This window comes from Muscardinus avellanarius (genome assembly GCF_963383645.1).
Source record: "Muscardinus avellanarius genome assembly, chromosome: 1".
Classification (NCBI taxonomy): Eukaryota; Metazoa; Chordata; class Mammalia; order Rodentia; family Gliridae; genus Muscardinus; species Muscardinus avellanarius.
Window position 1 is genome coordinate 67,732,498 of NC_137786.1, and position 19,947 is coordinate 67,752,444.

At 40.1% G+C, this 19,947-nt stretch overlaps 1 protein-coding gene across 1 annotated transcript in view; it reads left to right on the forward strand.

The window, feature by feature from the left end:
* RASGRF2 (Ras protein specific guanine nucleotide releasing factor 2) overlaps positions 1-19,947 on the forward strand; it is a gene marked incomplete at both ends in the record, with an annotated part of 257,634 nt that overhangs the window by 104,174 nt on the left and 133,513 nt on the right. Inside the window, 6 exons of the mRNA XM_080700448.1 lie at positions 500-647; positions 2,848-2,937; positions 6,356-6,609; positions 12,685-12,764; positions 13,150-13,343; positions 19,468-19,577. Of these exons, the coding sequence (XP_080556574.1) occupies positions 500-647; positions 2,848-2,937; positions 6,356-6,609; positions 12,685-12,764; positions 13,150-13,343; positions 19,468-19,577 (876 nt within the window). The remainder of the gene's footprint in view (positions 1-499; positions 648-2,847; positions 2,938-6,355; positions 6,610-12,684; positions 12,765-13,149; positions 13,344-19,467; positions 19,578-19,947) is intronic.

Genomic DNA, 19,947 nt, shown 5'->3' on the forward strand with positions numbered 1-19,947 from the left:
TACAATCTTAAATAGAGCCCAGCAGTACAGTCATAGTAGGTTTTTTCTAGCCAGTCCCTGTTCTGATGGTTGCTCCATTCATTCTGCTTGGTGGTAGGTTTATTTTGACTGGCTAGTACCCTACCTGGTAAAATATTTGAATAGCATCCTAGAAAACATGTGCCAACAATCTCAAAAGGCCTCAATTTCTTTGTTAAAGGAAATGCACTATTTTCTTTTTAAAATTATTCAGACTTCCTTTGCATTTTTCCCACATACATGACAAAACTTTGGGTGGCAGGCATCACTAAATGAATTCTTAGTAAAAAAAATATGTAAAATGATATGATTCAAATTCTGTGTCATTGAAGGATACTAAATATAAACTGAGAGTTAATGTTTACATAGGTACAGTTACCAACAAGCTATGTTCATGGTTTCTTTTTGGATATAGTTTATATTGTTTTACATGGAGCTGTCATAGAGCAATGTTTCAATGACTGTGTAATTTTCTCTTAAGTTATGCAGACATTTTGATTGAGAGGGAAGTGTTAATGCAGAAGTACATTCATCTAGTTCAGATCGTAGAGACAGAAAAAATTGCAGCTAACCAACTCCGACACCAGCTTGAAGATCAAGACACAGAAATTGAAAGGCTGAAATCAGAGGTACTTCCTGAAAATTCCTCCTTATTGTTTTCTATCTATTGTCATCTCCTCGTGATTATCTATGACATATTCAGGGCAATACTTTAATCCCAGGTTGAGTTCCTCTGCCATCAACACATCTGTGGCTGAGCTACTGACCTGGACAAGAAAGTATTGTCTACATTAGGATTAGGTAAATGTGCTGCAGGAATCTATCAGGATACTGTGCTATTTTGAAAAATGATTTGTGCTCCTAATATACTTCATTAGATTACAAATTCAAGAATTGTTTATAACATTTAACTATCTTCAGATGAACTCTTGGAATAATAATTGCGTGTCTGTCATGAAGCCAATTAAAGTCCAAAATAACAACTGAGGAAGGACCAGAAATGAATTCAGAAATTCTTTACTGGTTTAAGTTCTAAAGAATCAACCATTTCCCCTCTAGAGTTTTGAAAAGTACATTTGAGTTAAACTATAAGACATTGGCCAGGATGCATTTTCCCTCCGCCCATCCTCTCAGAGTGTGCCCTCCTCAGGCCCTGCACCCTGAGGGGGAGGTGACACCAAGTGAGAGCAGAAGGGGGTCGCGGAGTGCACCACCATGGTGCTGTGCCTGGGCCCCTCCGTGCCAGGTCTCCAGCTCTCCTGGCTGTTCTGAGGATCCTCATGGGAAGTGAACAGTAGCTCAAGAAGGGAAGAGGGAGCAAAAAGTGAGATTTCCTTTCTCCTTCTAACTAGAGGTACCTTAGAATCTTCTTATATTCAAATAGGGAACAGGACAGAAGGAACCTACTACTGTTTGTATCATGTTGTCAGAGACAGTTTGGGCTCCTCAGCCTTAGCAACATCCTCATCCTTTTTCCTGTCATCAGACAACATTTTCCTCTTTGTTTCCTATCCCCTTCCACTGAGATTCATTCTGAGTCCTGTGGGGGTCTTCACCCCTCGCTCCCTGGGTTCATCACCTCCAGCATACCAAGCCTGTGTAAACGAGGATGGGGTGGCTTCTCTGGGGATGCTGATTACCAACAGCGCTCACTGTGTCATTAGAATTGTCTCTTCCCAGGCGACCCTGGTCTAGTGAAGATAGCAACAGAAAACTCAACAAACCTGCATTTTAAAAGACTATATCAGGGACTATAATTTAAAACAAAATTATTGTGTTCTTTCTGTGCTTCAGTAAGCTAGAGCAGATGCTTGTCTGCAGAGCAAAGGAGGTTGGTATTTACTCCAGGAGGGAAACTTGGCACCAGGCGATGCTCCCCAGTACTTATTTATGTGTGCCTCTCTATCTTCATCATGTTCTATTTTGGTCTGAATATAGATTGCAGCTAAAAGCTGTCAGTAGCAGGTATGTCGCCTGTGGCTGCTTGATAGGAGCCATAATTTATTTCCTGCTCCTTTTATTTTTCTCACTTCCCTTCCAGAAAATGGCAGAGGAGTGTATGTGGTATTGGGAACAAGATACAAAGACAGGTCAGAGGAGGCCACTATGATTTCCTAAAATTTTAACTGCTTCTTAGTAATAAGTCTGCATAGATCTTATGAGAGCCCAGTTGAGGGGTATTCTAGTGAATTTTATTGCTCCATGTATTTGGGATGCCACCTGATTTTGAATCACTCCTTGCGGTTATAAAACTGAGCTGGAGATAGATGGAGAGATCCCAGGTTGTTTCACTCCTTTTTGTGTTTTCTGGGGAATCTTCTTGGCTGGCTTGGAGCAGCCCCAGAGCTCTGAAGTTCCCTTTGTAGCTACCATTTTCCCATGGAGATCTGTGTCTGGGTGTCTGTTGTACCATGTGCATTTGGATGGCCACAGGCTGACAATGGAGAACAAGAACTTTGAGCCAAAAGTCCCTGCATTTGGAGACTATAGTCATCCCGGGCAGCTGCCTTTAGGCAAGGTGGCCTGCATGTCCCTGAGATGCTGAGGATGCCTGGGCCTGGTTGGTCAGGGCCAAGTTTTGGGTTAACATATCTTCTGAGGAAGACCCCAGCACATATTTTCCATGGTCATTCTTGTCAGCATTTTGGTTAACAATACCAGGTTGGGGCAAAGATCATGCTTTCCCCTCCTCAGCACCAAAGAGGGTGCATAAAAGTGAATGTTACCTGAAGGTCTCAGTGGACCACCTGTGTAGGTAGAATTTCCTGAGTGTTATGGCTATACTTTACCTCTTCCCAAATCATGAAACATACTAATTTTGTGTTGTAGATTATAGCCCTTAATAAAACCAAGGAACGTATGCGCCCTTACCAAAGCAACCAAGAAGATGAGGATCCAGACATCAAGAAGATCAAAAAGGTAGGCTGCTGGAGGTTTCTGGCTCCCTGGGATCATGGTCGCCAGCAATCTGCTCTGCGGTGATGTCTGCGTCACTCTGGGCCTGAACTGGGCACAGCCTTCTTGTCTCTGTGCTGATGATTCCCAGACTGGCCCTTAGAGTGATCCAGACCTGGGTGCTCTGGGGAACATCAGCTTAAGATCTCTTTCCAGTCCCTTTTGGACTCTCTGGGAAAAATGCCAAAACAGGACATAAAGACAATAGTGGTCTCCAGTTGGGTTAAGTAAGTGCTATGAAATCTCCTGATTTTGTGCTGCGTGTTAGGTGTGTTAGGGTGATTTTGAAAAATTATGTTTCAAAATGGTTTCTCTTCACATCAGTCTTTGGTGCTTTTTAGTAAATATTTTTTTTTGACATGTGAGAAGGCTGAATAAATCAATACATCTGCTTAGATTTATTTCATTGTTGTCTCTTGCTTAACAGCAACATAAGGGGCAGATCTTTCTGTCTCTTTGTCATTTGTAATTGCACTTTTTTTTTTTTTTTTTTTTGCAAGAAACCAGACACTCACCGGCAATCATTCTGGTCTTCTGGATTTTGATTTGTGTAATCTAGGTTTTAATTACAGGGTCTTAACTGACCCATGTGAAACACTGTACTTTGCTAATATAAAAAAAGCTTCCTATTTAGAGCACTTTTCCTGGATATACATCTTCAGATCTTCTTAGTTTTTTTCTTACTTCTATCTTCCTATGTTAAATAAATATTTCCTTTTAGTTGTAACCAAAATTTAAGCAACTTTTTTGCTGAAAATTTAATGAAAATTATTTCTTTGGAAGAAGTTGAATGTTTTCAAGAAATGAAAACACAAAATGCTACCATTTCTTTCTTAGAATTTAATTTTTAAAATTTAAATCTGGTTTATGTTATTCTGTTCCAAGAAGAATGCTATTGTTTTTCTTTTAATGGTATGCAGCTGCCTGTAACAAAGAAATTAATAAAATGCAGTTTTTAGTTTTGTTATAAAAACTAGGCTATTAGTAATAAATGAACTAGCTATTGTTCAGCAAAGAACATTTGCCTAAATAAATAAGATTTTATTTAACAAAAATTCAACTAAGTTGGTTTTTGAAAGTACTTCTATTAAGTGGAAGAATAATGATAAAATACATTTTTATATTTTTCTATCTTTCTTAGTTTTTTTTTGGGGGGGTGCATTATCAAACTGAGGATTTCACACATGCTAGGCAAGCACTCTCTCTCTTAGGTACATCCCAATCTTGATTCTTAAAGTAATTTTATACCTATTTTTAAACCTGTTAGCTAGGTTTTAATATTAAATTTACTATATTTTATGTCCAAACTACTGTCTATGGAAAGGGATGTTTATAAACAATTGTTTTTGTCTACTCTGATGTTGGCAAAATGCAATATTTTTACTAAAAGAGACCATGATTCAAATTGGTTATAATTTACAGAAAATTTTCATTAGCTTTTCCTAAATAATATGCATATATCCCCATTAATTCTATAAATTTAATTTTATACATAGATTTAATTTTATAAATATTAATAGATTTAATTTTTATAAATATAAATTCATAGAATTTAAATACATTCTATAAATATAAATTCATAGAATTTAAATTCTATAAATTTTGCAATTTAATAAAAGAAAAATCTTTTTAAATAAAACAAATTTTTATTGTTTGAGTTCTAGTAACTTTAATGCCTATGTACAAATTGATAATATTGTATAAACATTGGTAGACAAATAGAAAATTATAAACATTGCCAGAGAAGGGCATATGTTTAAAAATGATAATTTAGACCATGTATGCAAATAGTATGAAAGAAGTAAAATATGTAAGTAGAAATATTAGAGAGACAATAGTGATACTAAGAAAAAGATTTGGTGATGAGTTAATATCTTTAGTTATCATTGAATTTTCAACCAGCTTTGTTGCTAATCTGCCACATCTAAAGTGGCAAATCATAATTATCATATAATTTTTAAATTTAGTGAAGACTTTATATTTTGGGCAATTATATAGATGAGGAAACAAAGGATCAGAGTTTAAGATCACCCAGCATTTATCTAGGTAAATTTACCTGAGGTAAATTCTGGGTTCCAAGCAGAGAAAGTATTTATCATAATCCTTAACTCAAAGGCTTCAATCTTGCAAGATAAAAAGTCTTGGATGTCTGTTACAAAACAGTGTAAAAATACTCTAAACTACTGAACTATATACTTAAAAATCATGAGGTTGGGCCTGGGGAAGTAGCTCAATTATAGAGCATGGTCTCAGTCAACATCCTTACTGCTGTAATCCAAAATGACTGACCACACAATTTAGAGGAAGGGAAATTTATTTGCTCACAGTTTTTCTGGAGATTCTGGGTACAGTTCTTGTGAGGTCAAGATTTGAAGGTCAAGGCATGGCAGTAGTAAGTGGGGAGAAAGAAAGAAAAAAGAAAGAAGGAAAGAAAGAAAGAAGAGAGAGAGAGAGAGAGCGAGAGCGAAACGAACAGGCATGTAGAGCTCCTTTCTCACATTTTTTAGGCTAAAAGCAAGAGAGAGTAGCCAGAGAGAGGAGAGGACCTTCTGTAATTCCCAAGATCACATCCTGGGGAGGGGGGCCTCTCCTTAGCATCCAAGCCCTGATTCCAACATTGCTACCTTGTTTCCATGCAAGTCCAGGGAGGAATGTAAATCCAAACCATTGCAAGGACCTATCTGGCACAAAAGACCCTGAATTCAGTGCCCAGTACTGCAAAACACCAAAAAATTATTATGGTAGCAAATTCTATGTTTTTCCAAAGTACAATTAAAAATATACAGGATTCTATATTGTTAAGAAACAAACTTTCAATTTATTCCTAATTAATTAATTAATTAAAATAATATTTTATTAACTAACTGTGTAATATTATATTCCAGAACCCATATATATAGGCCTAAGAGCTTAAGGTTTGAAAGAAACATGAAGCTGAGAAACATTGTGTGTGTGTGTGTGTGTGTGTGTGTGTGTGTGTGTGTGTGTGTTTTATACTGGGAATTTAACTCAGGAACATTCTACTCCTGAGCTATACACCCAGCCCTATTTTATTCTTGTTTGGGAAACAGGGTCCTGCAAGAGTCTTATATCACTACTGAGATTGTCCTTGAAACTATGATCCCCCTGTGTCAGCCTTTCATGTACTGGGATTATAAGCATATGCCACCTCACACATGCTTATGATCTTAAAAAATATTCTTTTTAAAATTATACTTCCCTCTATTTATAGAAAGCTTACCATTGTTTATTGTACCTATAAGACCATTGTTGAACCATGAAAGGCAAGTGTTTGATATGGCATAAGATGGACACATTCCTTGATAAGCTCAAGAAAGCCAGGCTCATGCCCTGCTGAGATTCCTTTCTTTTTGTTCTGTAGGTTCAGAGCTTCATGCGAGGATGGTTGTGCAGAAGGAAGTGGAAGACCATCGTGCAGGACTACATCTGCTCTCCACATGCTGAAAGTATGAGGAAGAGGAATCAGATTGTGTTCACCATGGTGGAGGCGGAGTCAGAGTATGTACACCAGCTCTACATCCTGGTCAATGGCTTTCTCCGGCCCCTGCGGATGGCTGCCAGCTCCAAGAAGCCCCCCATCAGCCATGACGACGTCAGCAGTATTTTTCTCAACAGGTTTGTCTTTGCATATATCCAAGAGTAATGTGAAAAACCAATTTGTATCTCAAAATAATTTTTACTTTGATGCTAAAGATTGGGTCTCAAAAATTCACTTTTTAAATTTGTGATATTAAAAATAAAAATGCTGAGCCAGGAATGGTTGTTCATGCTTGTAATCTTAGTACTTGGGAGGCTGGACAGGAGGATTGCAGGTTCACAGCTAGTCCTAGCTGCTTAGTGAGGCCCTCTGCAGCTTAGTAAGACCCTGTTTCAAAATAGAGTTAAAAATAAGGTTGGGTGTAGCTTGGAGTTAGAATGCCTCTGGGTTCAATTCCCGGTAACATGCACACACACAAAAAGACTCAATATCTTTAATCTTGGCACATCATTTTGTCAGTTTCTTTTCTCTAATTGACATATATATTTTTTGTCATTGTGTGGGGGTATGTATACGGGAAGATAATTCCTTTATGAACTGAAAGAAATGGGGAGATTAATGGGTATTCTCATGCAATTTACACAGAAGTATTTTAGAGCCAGTCATAGTGGCTCACTCCTATAATCCCAGTACTTGGAAGGCTGAAATAGGATGATTGTAGATTCAAGGCCAACCTGGGCAATTTATCGAGACCCTGTTTAAAAATAAAAAATAAATATGCTGGGAGTGTAACTTGGAGGTAGAATGACTCTGGGTCCAATCCCCAGTACCACAAAACAGGAGAAAGAGAAGGAGAAGGAGATGGAGACGGAGAGGAGGAGGAGGAGGAGGAGGAGGAGGATGAGGAGGAGGAGGAGGAGGAGGAGAATTATTTTAGGAAGAGTAAAAACTAGAACACAGTCCAAGAGTCATTGATGAATTTATTTTCTCAATCAATATTAAATCGTCCTTATTCCTGAAGATTAATTAGTGAGCAAAGCAGAAAATCTACTTACACACAACTTAAAGTTTGACTCAGAAGGCAGACAATGAATAGTGTGAATCAGTGAAATTTGTAATATATTATATGGTGGTCAGTCTCAGGAGAAAAATAAGAAAGGAAAATGGAGGAGGAGAAGGAGTATTTGAGTGTTTAACTTAAATTTAACTGTCTTTTTGCCAGGCGTGGTGGCGCACGCTTGTAATACCTATAGTTGGGAGGCTGAGACAGGAGGATCACGGTTCACAGACAGCCTCAGCTACATAATGAGGCCCTTTGCACCTCAGTGAGACCCTGTTTCAAAATAAAGAATAAAAAAATAGGGCTGGGGCATAGCTTGTAGGTAGACTGCTCCTGAGTTCCAACCTCAATACTGCCCCCCCCCAAAAAAAATTAACTGTTTTTTTTTTTTAGAGTACATAGTATACTCACATAATCTAAAAATCAAAATAACAACAATAAAAGTGCAATGTTGTGCTCTCATCCTGGCTCCTTTCACCCTGTTTTCTATATATATAAACATTATATTAATGTCTTTTATCTCTCCAATGTTTCTTGATTTCCATCTCAGCAAATATAAACATAGAATTTTATTTCTCTCTTCTTTCCCCAAAGGCAATGTAATTTAATGTTTATTTGGGTTTTCACTTAACAGTATATCCTGGCAATCTTTCCAAATTAATACCTAGACAGCCTTCTGCTTTTTTTCTAAAACTACCACATAGTATTACAGTCTTTGAATGTGCCATGCTTTCTTTTTTTGTGTGCATGTGTGTGGTAGTGGGGATTGAACCCAGGGATGCTCTGCTACTGGGCTAAACCCTCATCCCTTTTTAAATTTTTTTTTTATTTTGAGACAAGTTCTCACTAAGTTGTCCAGGCTGGCCTAAATTTGGGATCCTCTTGTCCCAGTTTCCCAAATACTGGGATTATAGGCTTGTGCCACTGTACATAAGCCTTGGTTTCTTTCTTATAGCCAGTCTCCAGAAAAGCCTAAAAGGTAAAGTCATTTGCCCAGGACTTGACATTGGGGAGGAAGCATGCCACGTACGTGGCTTCCTTGGGGGAGCATGAGGCCAGCAGTGGGAAGCTGGGCATGCCCATTGGGGGTCTGCCATGGTCAGTGCAGATGGAGGAGTAAGTTGGAGGGTTAGCAGGTAGGACACCGTGAAGTTGTTGGCTTGCTTTCTTACTAACTGATCCTCCTTTCTCTTCTTTGCTGGCCCTTTTCCATCTTCCTGACCTCTAAATATTGCGATACGTCAGGGTCTAGTACTCATTCCTCCTTTCTTAGCCATCTGCACTTGCACACTTGGTAATCTCATTCAAACTAGAAGCTTTAAATACTATCCATAAGCTATGAGAGTCCCGAATTTGTATCTCTAACTCAGAACTCTCGCCTTAACTCCAAACTAACATCATCTCTACACAGATGGCTGCTAGCATCTCCTGTGCAACAGGTCTATGACAAAACATTTTGTATTTCCCCCCAAAAACCTGTTCTTGCTTCAGTCTTCTCCTCTGAGTAAATGGGAACACCATCCTCTTAGTCACACAAACCAAAACACTTGGGAATCTTACCTGTCATTTTGCTTTCTCTCACAGCCATCTCAGACCCCCCAACAGGTCCAACTGGCTGTATCTTAAATATGAAGTTCTGCACAGTTAGGGTGACTGTAGAGGGTGGGTATAGAAAAGTCTTTCAAGGATGGTTGATTTAAAGAGAAGCAAAGAAACACAGCAGCACCTAGAAGTAAATAAAGATGGGGGGAAAGGATTAAAAAAAGGGGGGAGAGTTGCTGGAGCAGCACACTTGGATAGAATGCAGTGCACAAGTCAAGAGACTGGCAGATGGGAGCATGGAACCAGGGGACATATGTAGTTGGGATGTGAGGACATTGGTGGCAGTGTAGATGGAGAGGAAGTGTCAGAGTGGGATGAGACAGGAGAAGGTGTGAAATAATAACCGATTTGGGCAGGGGTCTAAATGATTAGAGAGGGATAGCACATTGGCTGGGAAGCACTGAGAGCCCATAGGAGTGTATCAGGCTAGTGGTCATAACTGAGACTTGACTGAAGAGCTCCACGTTTCTCTTTAGTCAATCTGAGCTGCATGGATGTGTACAGAGCGTTGGGTATAAAAGAAATTGGTGTCCTAGGTGGCCAACAAGATGAAGTGGGAAAATAATAAGGGAGTTGAAGATGTATACAAAGAAGAGCTATTCTAGTGAGCCAGGAATCTAAACTGTGTGGAGAGGGAAGTGCTGGTGGGAGGGGTTTGGGTCAATGAAAATGTGGCAGGATCTATGAATTTAGGTCCTGGCAGTGAGAAAGAATATTTGGAGACAGAATATATATAAAATATATGTATATTTTATAATTTATATATAATTATATATATAATTTTTTGTGGTAAGGCAGCAAAAGGAAAGGTTTGGTTTGGAGGTGGTCAGAGAATGGTATGTTTGAGCCAGGTGTGGTAGTGAACCACTGGTAAGTAATCCCAGCACTTGGGAGGTCAAGACAGGAGGATTATAGATCAGCCTCAGCTGGCCAGCCTCAGCTATTTAGTCAAGTCCTGTTTCAAAATTAAAAAATGGAGCTGGGGGTGTAGGAAGTAGAATGCCCTGGGTCCCATCCCCAGTTGTGCACGCGTACGTGCACGCACACTCACACTCACACACACACACACACACACACACACAAATGGCATGCTTGCTTAAACTGAGATAGGGATGGGAGGTAGTTATTTACAGTGACCAAATCTAGAAGTCAATCAAGGCAGCGTTGGCTGGGGTCAGTGGAGGACAGTGGAGGTTCAGAGACCAGGGCATGGAAAGGTGGCTTGTGCATAACAGAGTCACCAAGTACTGTGATAGGAATAGAGCTGTAGAAGGAAGGGCTGGCAGAAAGCTGGTGGCTGAGATCTCCAGGTATTAGGAAGAATGAACAGGGCTCTGTGGCTGACTGCAGAAGGGAAGGGTGCTGAGGGGAGCATTATAACTCGTTTTTTAAAACATTTTTTGGTGCTGCGATTTGAATCTGGGGTCATTCTACCTCTAAGCTACACCCCTAGCCCTATTTTTACTTCTTATTTTGAAACAGGGTATCACTAATTTCCAGAGACTGGATATGATCCTACAGTCTTCCTGTGTCAGCCTCCCAGGTAGTGGGATTACAAGTGTTCACCACCATGCCCGGCTAGAAGCTAGGCTTTTTATTGAGAAAAAGGATGCAGATTTTCCCACACTATGTGGCCGTGGCCAGTTCTCCATTCAGGAGTGCAAGATTCCTGGGGCCTGAGGGTAGCTCTTGATCCATGGCAGCACGGCTAGTATCGCAGTGATACTCAGTCATCCAGGTGTGCGGTGTCCACAACTCTGACAGCTGTGAATGGGACTGTAGGCTGTACTGTGGACAGTGAGGTCATCAGAGCCTGTGTTGGTTTTAGGCTCCCTCTGGTGACTCACTTCTATTGGTTTCTTGATCTTAAACATGGAAGGCCAGGTTTATCATATTGTTTAAATTCAGAGTTGATATATTGTACCTTTTTGTGGAAGACAAAGATGGAATTAATTTCTCACACAGATGCATTGTTTACCACACCCAGTCCTAGATGAAAATTTGAAGAAGTTAGCTTTTAAAGGTCAGGTTACAGGGTACTTGCTGTGGTTGCTTTTGTTTAACTAGATTCCTTTTCCTTGCCTTCAACATTGAAGCCCCAAGCAGATAGATAACATTTGAATTTCAGCAGAGGTTTGTACTTAGAAAATATAATCTACCTACTTATATACAGCATTGCATCATTCATTTTTTAACTATCCAGGTATCAAAATATGAAGGTGGATGTATCTGTTTTCAATGGAGGACAGAGCTATTCTCTCTCTGAGGGAGTAATTTTTTGCTTATAGAATTTTTTTTTTAGTAAAGCTGCCCCCAGTGTATTTAATTTAAGGGCACAACACCATAGGTATGATCCAGAGTTTTGGGAATTACTGTGATGACCTTGACCATCACAACTACTTCTTAGACCCATGAACCTAGTTCCTAAAAACTTTAGAATGCTGAGGCTAGGTGCTGAAATTGCCCCTAATACACTCCCATCTCCATGACTGACTTTCAGAAACAGGAATGTGACCTCTATTTCTGCTTCCCATGTCTTGCCAAGTTCCATCTTTTGGTGGAACTGAATTTATATTAAGAATGTAGCTGCAAGGGAGTCTGAGAAATGTTGATTTAGCTTCCCCTTCTCTCCACATAGCCCTTGGAGGAAAATGTAATGGAGAATGCAAGACCAGTTTATAATAAATACACACTAGATTTAGTTGAGATCTTACTTAGTTAAAATTTCTATATAAGAAAAATAAACCACAGTCTTCAAGTTGTCTATTTTATTGCATAGACCCTAGTAAGCATTTCTCTTTGATGTTTGTTGTAATGGGGTTTGTCCTATAACAAACCATGGTATCTCACTTAGAGAAGTAATTCTGTATTGAATGGTGCCTATGTGTTAGTTCAGAAAAGGTTTCAAAGGCTGATTGTGGTAGATTAATTATAATGAGGAGAAAGCAAAGGATATTTTGACTTTGGCATTTACCCTTCTTTGCCCTTTTAGGAATTTAAATTTCTAACTTATGCATGGTTCTAATTTTAGCATCTCTGTGTAAGTTCTGCTCTCTTCAGAAGATTATTTGACACTTCTGTCTTGAGTAACTTTGAATACTGTCAAAATTTTTGATATGGATTCCCCCCTCTTCTGTAAAATCTCATTTTAGTGACAGGGAAAGAGACCCTCCCTTGAGTTTTCTAGACTCAAATATGAAAAGAAGGAAGATCATAATTTTAATTTTTTGATTATCAGTTGAAGTGTTGTGTTCTAACAGCACAAAGCTCACTTATAAATGACGAAGAGGGTTCTATTACAATGATTTGGCACTTCTTGTGCTCCAGTATTTGAAGCTTATCTCTAGGTTTTCTTTGGGTTTTTGAGGCTATGTGTAAGGGAGATTGCTTTACGGAGGCTAGTATAATCCATGTGATATTTGGATGTAGTCTGGATGCTCTGTGAGACTGGTCTGGATGTGTGTTTTAGGGCTTTCAGTACTCATTGGACATCTTTGACAAAACAGACATTTTACAGTGACTAAAATATATTATTTTTCTATTTTCATAGTGAAACAATCATGTTTCTTCATGAAATATTTCATCAAGGACTGAAGGCAAGGATAGCAAACTGGCCTACTTTAATTTTAGGTAAGTACATTCCTCAAAGATAACAAGACTTTCTCTTAGAACGACTACAGTTAGAACACAGCAACTTACACAGTGGTTAGCCTTACCTGGCTGACTTTTTCTGTTGACCTGTGAGCTCCCTTAGCCACTGGGTGTCTGTATCATTGAACTCTGCATCCTTTAGGCCCTGCCTCAGCAGTTACCCTTGTCATTTGGGGCTGGGGTCACATTCTGTCCATTTTGTCTCCTATCTTCTACCTGATCCGGATCTATTATTCAGGCCCAAGGACTAGGGCCCCTGGCAGGTGTGACACCTATTGCTCCAAATGAGTCTTTGCTCTTCCTGTTGAGTATAGATAATTTACTAAGTACCAAGGAAAATAGCTGTGTTTACTTCTCTTTTCAGCTGATCTGTTTGATATTTTGCTCCCTATGCTGAACATTTATCAAGAATTTGTGCGTAATCACCAGTACAGCCTGCAAGTACTTGCCAACTGTAAGCAAAACAGAGATTTTGACAAACTCCTAAAACAATATGAAGCCAACCCCGCCTGCGAGGGGAGGATGTTGGAAACCTTCTTGACCTACCCAATGTTTCAGGTAAATCACTTGGGAGGCGTTTTACAGGTCATCGGTTCCAGCACAATGTCATTATGCCTACAGTGACCAGCGCGGGGTATGCAGGATGCCCTATGAAGAATACTGCATATTTAATTAGCAGCAGTATTTCTGCATCTCTAACTTACACCCATATAAGGTTGTACACCTTGAGATGAGGCATTATCTGACATTGTCTTAAGCTTGGCCCTGAGACAAATATGCATACAGTTTCTGTCTAGTATATGTAAGAAACCAGGCATCTTTGGGTTTTAAAATTTTATTTATTGAAGTGCTAGGGATTGAACCCAGGGCCTCTCAAATGCTAGGCAAGTACTCTACCACTGTGCTATATCCCCAGCCCAGAGAGCTGTCTTTTTTGAAGCAAATAATTCAGGAATGATTTTTTTTTTTTAACAGCAACACAATTTCCTCATTATAGAAAGGCTCCACACAGATCTCTTTCATGGAGTCTCCTCCTCCAGCATGTTTAAAAATATTATTAGGTTTACAGAAATAGGATTCTGTGCAAATGTTCCAGTTTATGCTGGTTGCATAAAAGTTTCATGGGGGCTGGAGTGACTGCTGGGAAGGTCTTTGATTTGGGCCCAGCTTCCCATCCTATCATGATAGCTGTTGAGTTTCCCTTGGCAGGAGCTCTAAAGAACAAAAGGACCTCTCTGGCCATCGAATTGGGAGCCAGAAAGCACTAACTGGGCCTGGGGAGTCTTGGGCCCTAGTCAGGATGCACACTGATCAGAGGCCCTGCCCCAACGCCCACTTGGCCAGACTAGAGCAAACCGAGGGATACAGTCCACTTTCTTCTCTGTATCTATGGCTTTACCATTATTAGCCCAGGACTGAGAAACACTGGAGTCAAAATGTATATGGAATCTCTGGTTCTTTTGAAAGTGTCAACTCTGTTCTTTTGGAAAGGCATCAAGTGTTCCCACTGAGGAATTCATGGGCTTCTAGTGAGGCCTCCAGATTGTCATGTGGCAGACCAGTCCTACTCATCATGTGTGTTCTGGTCACTGTGCAGTGCTTTGTCCTGGGAAGGCAGCTCTGGACCCCACTAATCATTCTGTGGCCTCATACAGAAATTTTGCTGCGGTTAGTAACTGTTGGTCAGTCCGGCTCGAAATCCTGGAAGTTGTTGGAGAAATTTAGTAAGATTTTCAAAAACCAAAAAGATGCATTTGAAACCACTTAAGTATAGTGAAACCTTAGAATGTTTTTTTTTTTTTTCCCATGGAGCTAAGTTGTTTGAACTCTCTCCCTCTCTGAAGAAATATTTCAAAAGAAACATTTCAGGCTTTTATTTTACTATATATTTAATTGGAACTTTAGGTTTTATTTACAGTGAAACATTTTATGTCACATATTATCCTTCTTGGATTCTATTTGAACATTTGGAAGTTATCTCTAGGGTATGATTCAATTCATGACCTCGAATTTCTTCTGTTCCACAGCCCAAAGTCAGGTGAGTGTGCCAAGGTAACCTTGGGAAGGACACAGGGAACATTCAGAGATAGACCAGAGAGGGGCCTACCTTCCTTTCCTCAGCTGGGGAATGTCTTTCCACAGCTATTTAATTCCCTCTGGATAACCTCAGTGTTTTCAAATGGCAAAACTACACTTGCACTATAGATGAGGTGCCCAAATACAGGAATGTAGGGCCTAGGAAAGATCTTTGGACTTCTTAAAAATGTGAGGATACCCTTCCACTTCCTCCTTCCTCCCTCTAGAGTAAGCCCAAGAGCGATGACTTGAGTATTTTGATTGACCCTAGCATTTCTATAGTGTCAGTGAAAGGATATTTGGCTGGGATTTTTTTTTTCTTTTTGGCTGGGGATTGAATCCAGGGACATTATACACCCCCAGCCCTATTTTATTTTTATTTTTGTTTTGAAAAAGGATTTTACTAGGTTGCTATAAGCCTTGCTAAGTTGCTGAGGGTAGCTTCACACCTGAAATCTTCCTGTCTCAGCCTCTCAAGTACTGGGAATACAGAAATGTGCCCCTGCAGCACCTGGTTGGGCTGGGAATCTTGAGGAGACTTGATATCTCAGTCACCCATCAGTCATTGCATTGGGGAAAATAATTGAAGCAACCTCAATCTCTCTCTCTCTCTCCTTCTCCCTCTCTTTTATGGTACTGGGTATTTAACCCAGAGGTGTTCTATTTCCAAACTACACCCCCAGATCTATTTATCTTTTATTTTATTTTATTTTAAATATTTTTATTGGTTTCATTGTTATTACACATCTTTTTTTTTTTTTTTTGGTGTGTGTAGGTTTGGGGATGGAACCCAGGTGTATTTGACCTCCGAGCTATACCCCCTGCCCTATTCTTTATTTTGAAACAGGGTCTCACTGAGTTGCAGAGGGCCTCACTAAGTAGCTGAGGCTATCTGCAAACCGCGATCCTCCGGTCTCAGCCTCCCAAATGCTGGGATTACAAATGTGCACCACCACACCCGGCTCTCTTTTATTTTAAAATAGAATCTAAGAGTCTTGTTAAATTTCTGAGACTGTCCTCAAACCGGTGATCCTCCTATCTCAGCCTCCCAAGTACTGGGATCACAAGCATGCACCACCATTCCCAGCTCCATTTCCTAATCTCTAGACAGATGCAGATGAGCTCTGTTTAGATTCAAGTGATTTAGCTCTCTGCCCCTGTAATCCTGGGGGACTTGACTGGCTCTGACAGTTTGGGTTGGATAACTACATGGCATTGCAAGGAGCTCGGCATTAGTCTAAGGACCCTCTCTCCTACATGTGGTGATCCCAAGCCCTGGACTTTAGTTGTAGAGACAGACATTGAGGTTCTCTGGCTTCTTCCAGACCAGAGTAAGGCTGCAGCTTGTAAGGGCTTTTTCTCTGAAGTTTCAAACTGAAAGGACTTAGCCAGAATTAGTCCAGATGCCAGAAATGAGCAAATTGGAAGAACACTGAATTGTCTTCCCCATAACTATTTTGAGTAGATGAAGAGGAGAAATCATTACAGTGGTCCAGCCAAGGGCCTCGACTCCTTGGTGTCTCTCCTCTGTCTTCCTTGCTTGATGAGTCTTCCTCCTGGTTCTCTTAAAGAGAACCCAATGGAAAAAATGGGGGGGGGGGGTGTCCCTGTTCCCAAAGCTTGAAGGAGTTTTCTTATTGGATTGATTCCATCTTTCTGGTTCTCTTAAGGTCCTTTCACTAATGAGGTAAAATAGTCATGAGGCATTTGCTTCCTCAGAGGACCGAGGGCACATCTACTTCCTTCTGCATACATCTATCTAGTTAGCAGTGGCGTTTTTGCACTTCCAACATGCTCCTATAGAGGGCTGGACACTTTGGGATGAGGCTAGAGCACTATACTGTTTTTGCTATAGAACAGCAATGGAAGAAGTGACCCCAATTCATACTGCCCAGAGACCTCTGCTCTAGACTTTTTCTTCAGCTCAGATATGGGGGCAGAGGTTACTGGAGGCAGATGAAGGAAAGAGGTGGTTGGAAGTTTTTAGCCCAAATATGTACCCAAGTATGTGCCTTTCATCGAGTGAATGGCTGCTGCTATTGAGTTATGTTGAATTATGGTTACGCTATGCTGAATTATAGCTATGCTGTTGAGTTATGGAAACATGAAGGAACTGTAGAATTCAGACGGTACAGCAAAATGATTCCCATTTGAACTTTCAGATCAGTAAACTCAAGTGTTGCCAAGAAATTTGTTATGGAAAAATGTGGTCATTAACTTAGTTTCATTTATCAAAACCAGTGACTTGGCTGGTATTAAGTTGGCTTCACCTGTCCTCTACATATTTGGAAGTGTGTGTGTGGAAAGTCCACAGGCAAGCTGGTCACAAAGTCTGCTCCCAATGGGGACAGAGCTCTGAGATGTTCTCCACAAGGTGGTCACTTTGCTGCTCCATCCAGTTATTTACTGGAGCTCAAGCTAATTAATATCTGCAAAGTAACATGCATTTGTTCCATTGCTGAAAGCAGAATTATGATTCATTTAGACAGTTATTATGATTCTTGGTTAATTGTTTTTCTTTGGGGGAACCGACTTGCAATCAGCTCTTGAATATACAGAGGAGCTCTTTGCAGAGCCAAGCTCTCCTCTGCAGACTGCGTTCGCTTGCTTTTTGGCAGTTTCAGCACTCCTTTGTTCCCCCACCAGAAAGTAGAAAGGGCCAACTACCAAATTCAGCTCCATCGCCTTGGACCGTAGCCAGGGAGCGCTTTAAAATAGATTTAACTAATGGAGGAGGCTTATGAAGCTATTGACTAAACTTAGTTTTGTGGGGTTTCAGTGGATTATAAGTAGTTAGGCTTTCCCACTCCTTCACCCTTTATTATAAAAAATTGAGCACATTAGCCTTTGATGCCCTTGGTTTTCTGCGGAACTACTAGCTTTGCAGCAAACTTTTATCCATCATGGGATGGTGTCAACAGAAGGGACAGCTGAAAACATATTTATTATCTCTGGAGACTTCTCCCAGTGGGACATCCCTAGAGCTGTTCTGGTGGATTTATAGAATGAGGAGGTATAAGTCACCCTGCAGGTATTCTAGAGAGTGAGGGTCTCCCACGCTGCACACTCTTCTAGTCTCTCTGTTTCCTGAAACCTCGACTTGACCATCGAACACATTTGATGTCTGTGCTGATGGTAGCTGCCTTTTTCTTTCTTTCTTTCTTTCTTTCTTTCTTTCTTTCTTTCTTTCTTTCTTTCTTTCTCTCTCTCTTTCTTTCTTTCTCTCTTTCTTTCTTTCTTTCTTTCTTCCTTTCTTTCTTTCGGTGCTGGGAGTTGAAGTCAGGGGCATTCTATTCTCAAGCTATATCCTTGGCTGCCTATCCTATTTTATTTTTTATTTTGAAACAGGGCTCACTAAATTGCAGAGGGCCTCACTAAGTTGCTGAGGCTGAATGCAAAACTGTGATCCTCCTGTCTCAGCCTCCCAAGTACTGGGATTACAAGTGTGTGGCCACCATACCCGGTGTTGGCTGCCTTTTGTGCTAGTGCACAAAGGTGGGTACTCAGTAAATACTAGTAAACTGCCCCATAAAGGCCACCACCTGGCAGAGAGCAAAAGAAAATGCGCAGATGGAGCCACCAACCCCTCAGGACAGAGCGGCAGGGCTACACACAGGCCTGGGTCAGTTCAGGAGTTCTTTCAAGCACTCACTGAGACTCTTGTTAACATATAAGAGACCCACTGGATGGGCTCCGAGGGAGGCAGTGAGCGTAATAGTCAGGACCTGGCCCACAGCTGGCTTTGCCATTTACTGTGAGGCCACCTTGGACAAGTTATAGAACCCTTCCCCACTTTGTTTTCTTACCTTTAAGAGGGGGAACTAATTGTTATGTTGCTGGGGACTAGACTCTTGTGCAGAGACTGGAGAACCTCTGACCCACAGCGGAGGTGAGTGGTGCTAGGGATGCTGTTGTTTGTGTATGATATTATTAAAAGTCAACTCATAGTCCCTGCTTTCTAAAACACTCTGTTTATAAGCCCATAAACCATGTCGAATCACGATAACTTGAGTTAAATTTCTATCATATTCTACTAAAACCCTCATGTAAGTTAGTGGCGTTTCTGCCTTTGGCAGAATTCATATAGTCTGTTCATAAATGAAAGTACAAATAAATAATCTAAACAATACTGTTTACTACTAGAGGGTGAATTGAGATAAAAAGTAGGACGGAGTGTAATAATAGTGAACATATCTTCTCTCGGGTTTTAAGAGAACATTGCTATAGGATTGCCAATTTTTAAAAAAAAAAAAACTTGTGTAAACAGGCAAACATATCTAAAATACAGACTCAAGTGGCTTTATGATAGTTACCTGTGCTTTTCTGTGAGACATATTTTTTAAAAAACTATCCATCAAAAATGTGTGGACATATACAAAATTAAAGAAATATGTTTTTTGTATCTTAACACCTCATATATGACTACCTTTTCTTGTGTTCTTGGGGAAGCCTTTATTTTATGTTCATTTGTTTGTGTATGTGAAATTTTGTTTCTTTAAAAAAAACTGTAAAACAATCAAAACTGTATGCGTAGAAATGAAGTTCTGGCAGAGAATGTCCTCACACCCCCACCTGACCTCTTGCTCACACTGGCCTCTGTATTTAGATTCCCAGGTATATCATCACACTGCATGAGCTCCTGGCCCATACACCCCATGAGCATGTGGAGAGGAAAAGTCTGGAGTTTGCTAAATCAAAACTAGAAGAACTATCCAGGTATGCAGAGAATTTATAATAAAGATTGAGACTGGAAAGCAGCAAGGCAGTCTTTTGTGCAAAACTAGTATAGATGTTCCAAGGAACAGAAACAAAACACAAATCCAGCTTCTAGCCTCACCTTAAAGTTGACTGCAAGATCATGAGGTGTTACTGAATCATCATTCACCTCAGTTTTAACGAAGAAAGAAATATGTATCTGGACAGCTTTTTTAGCATGCAAATTTATGTAATTGAGATTAGGTGTATTTTGGTTCATACTTGGAAATGTTCACATTTTTTGCAGCATAATAGAAAAATGGCTTCCATTTTCATATTTGTGTTCAGATTTGGCAAAAAGCCAGAGAATGTACAGTTTGCATTTTTTCAA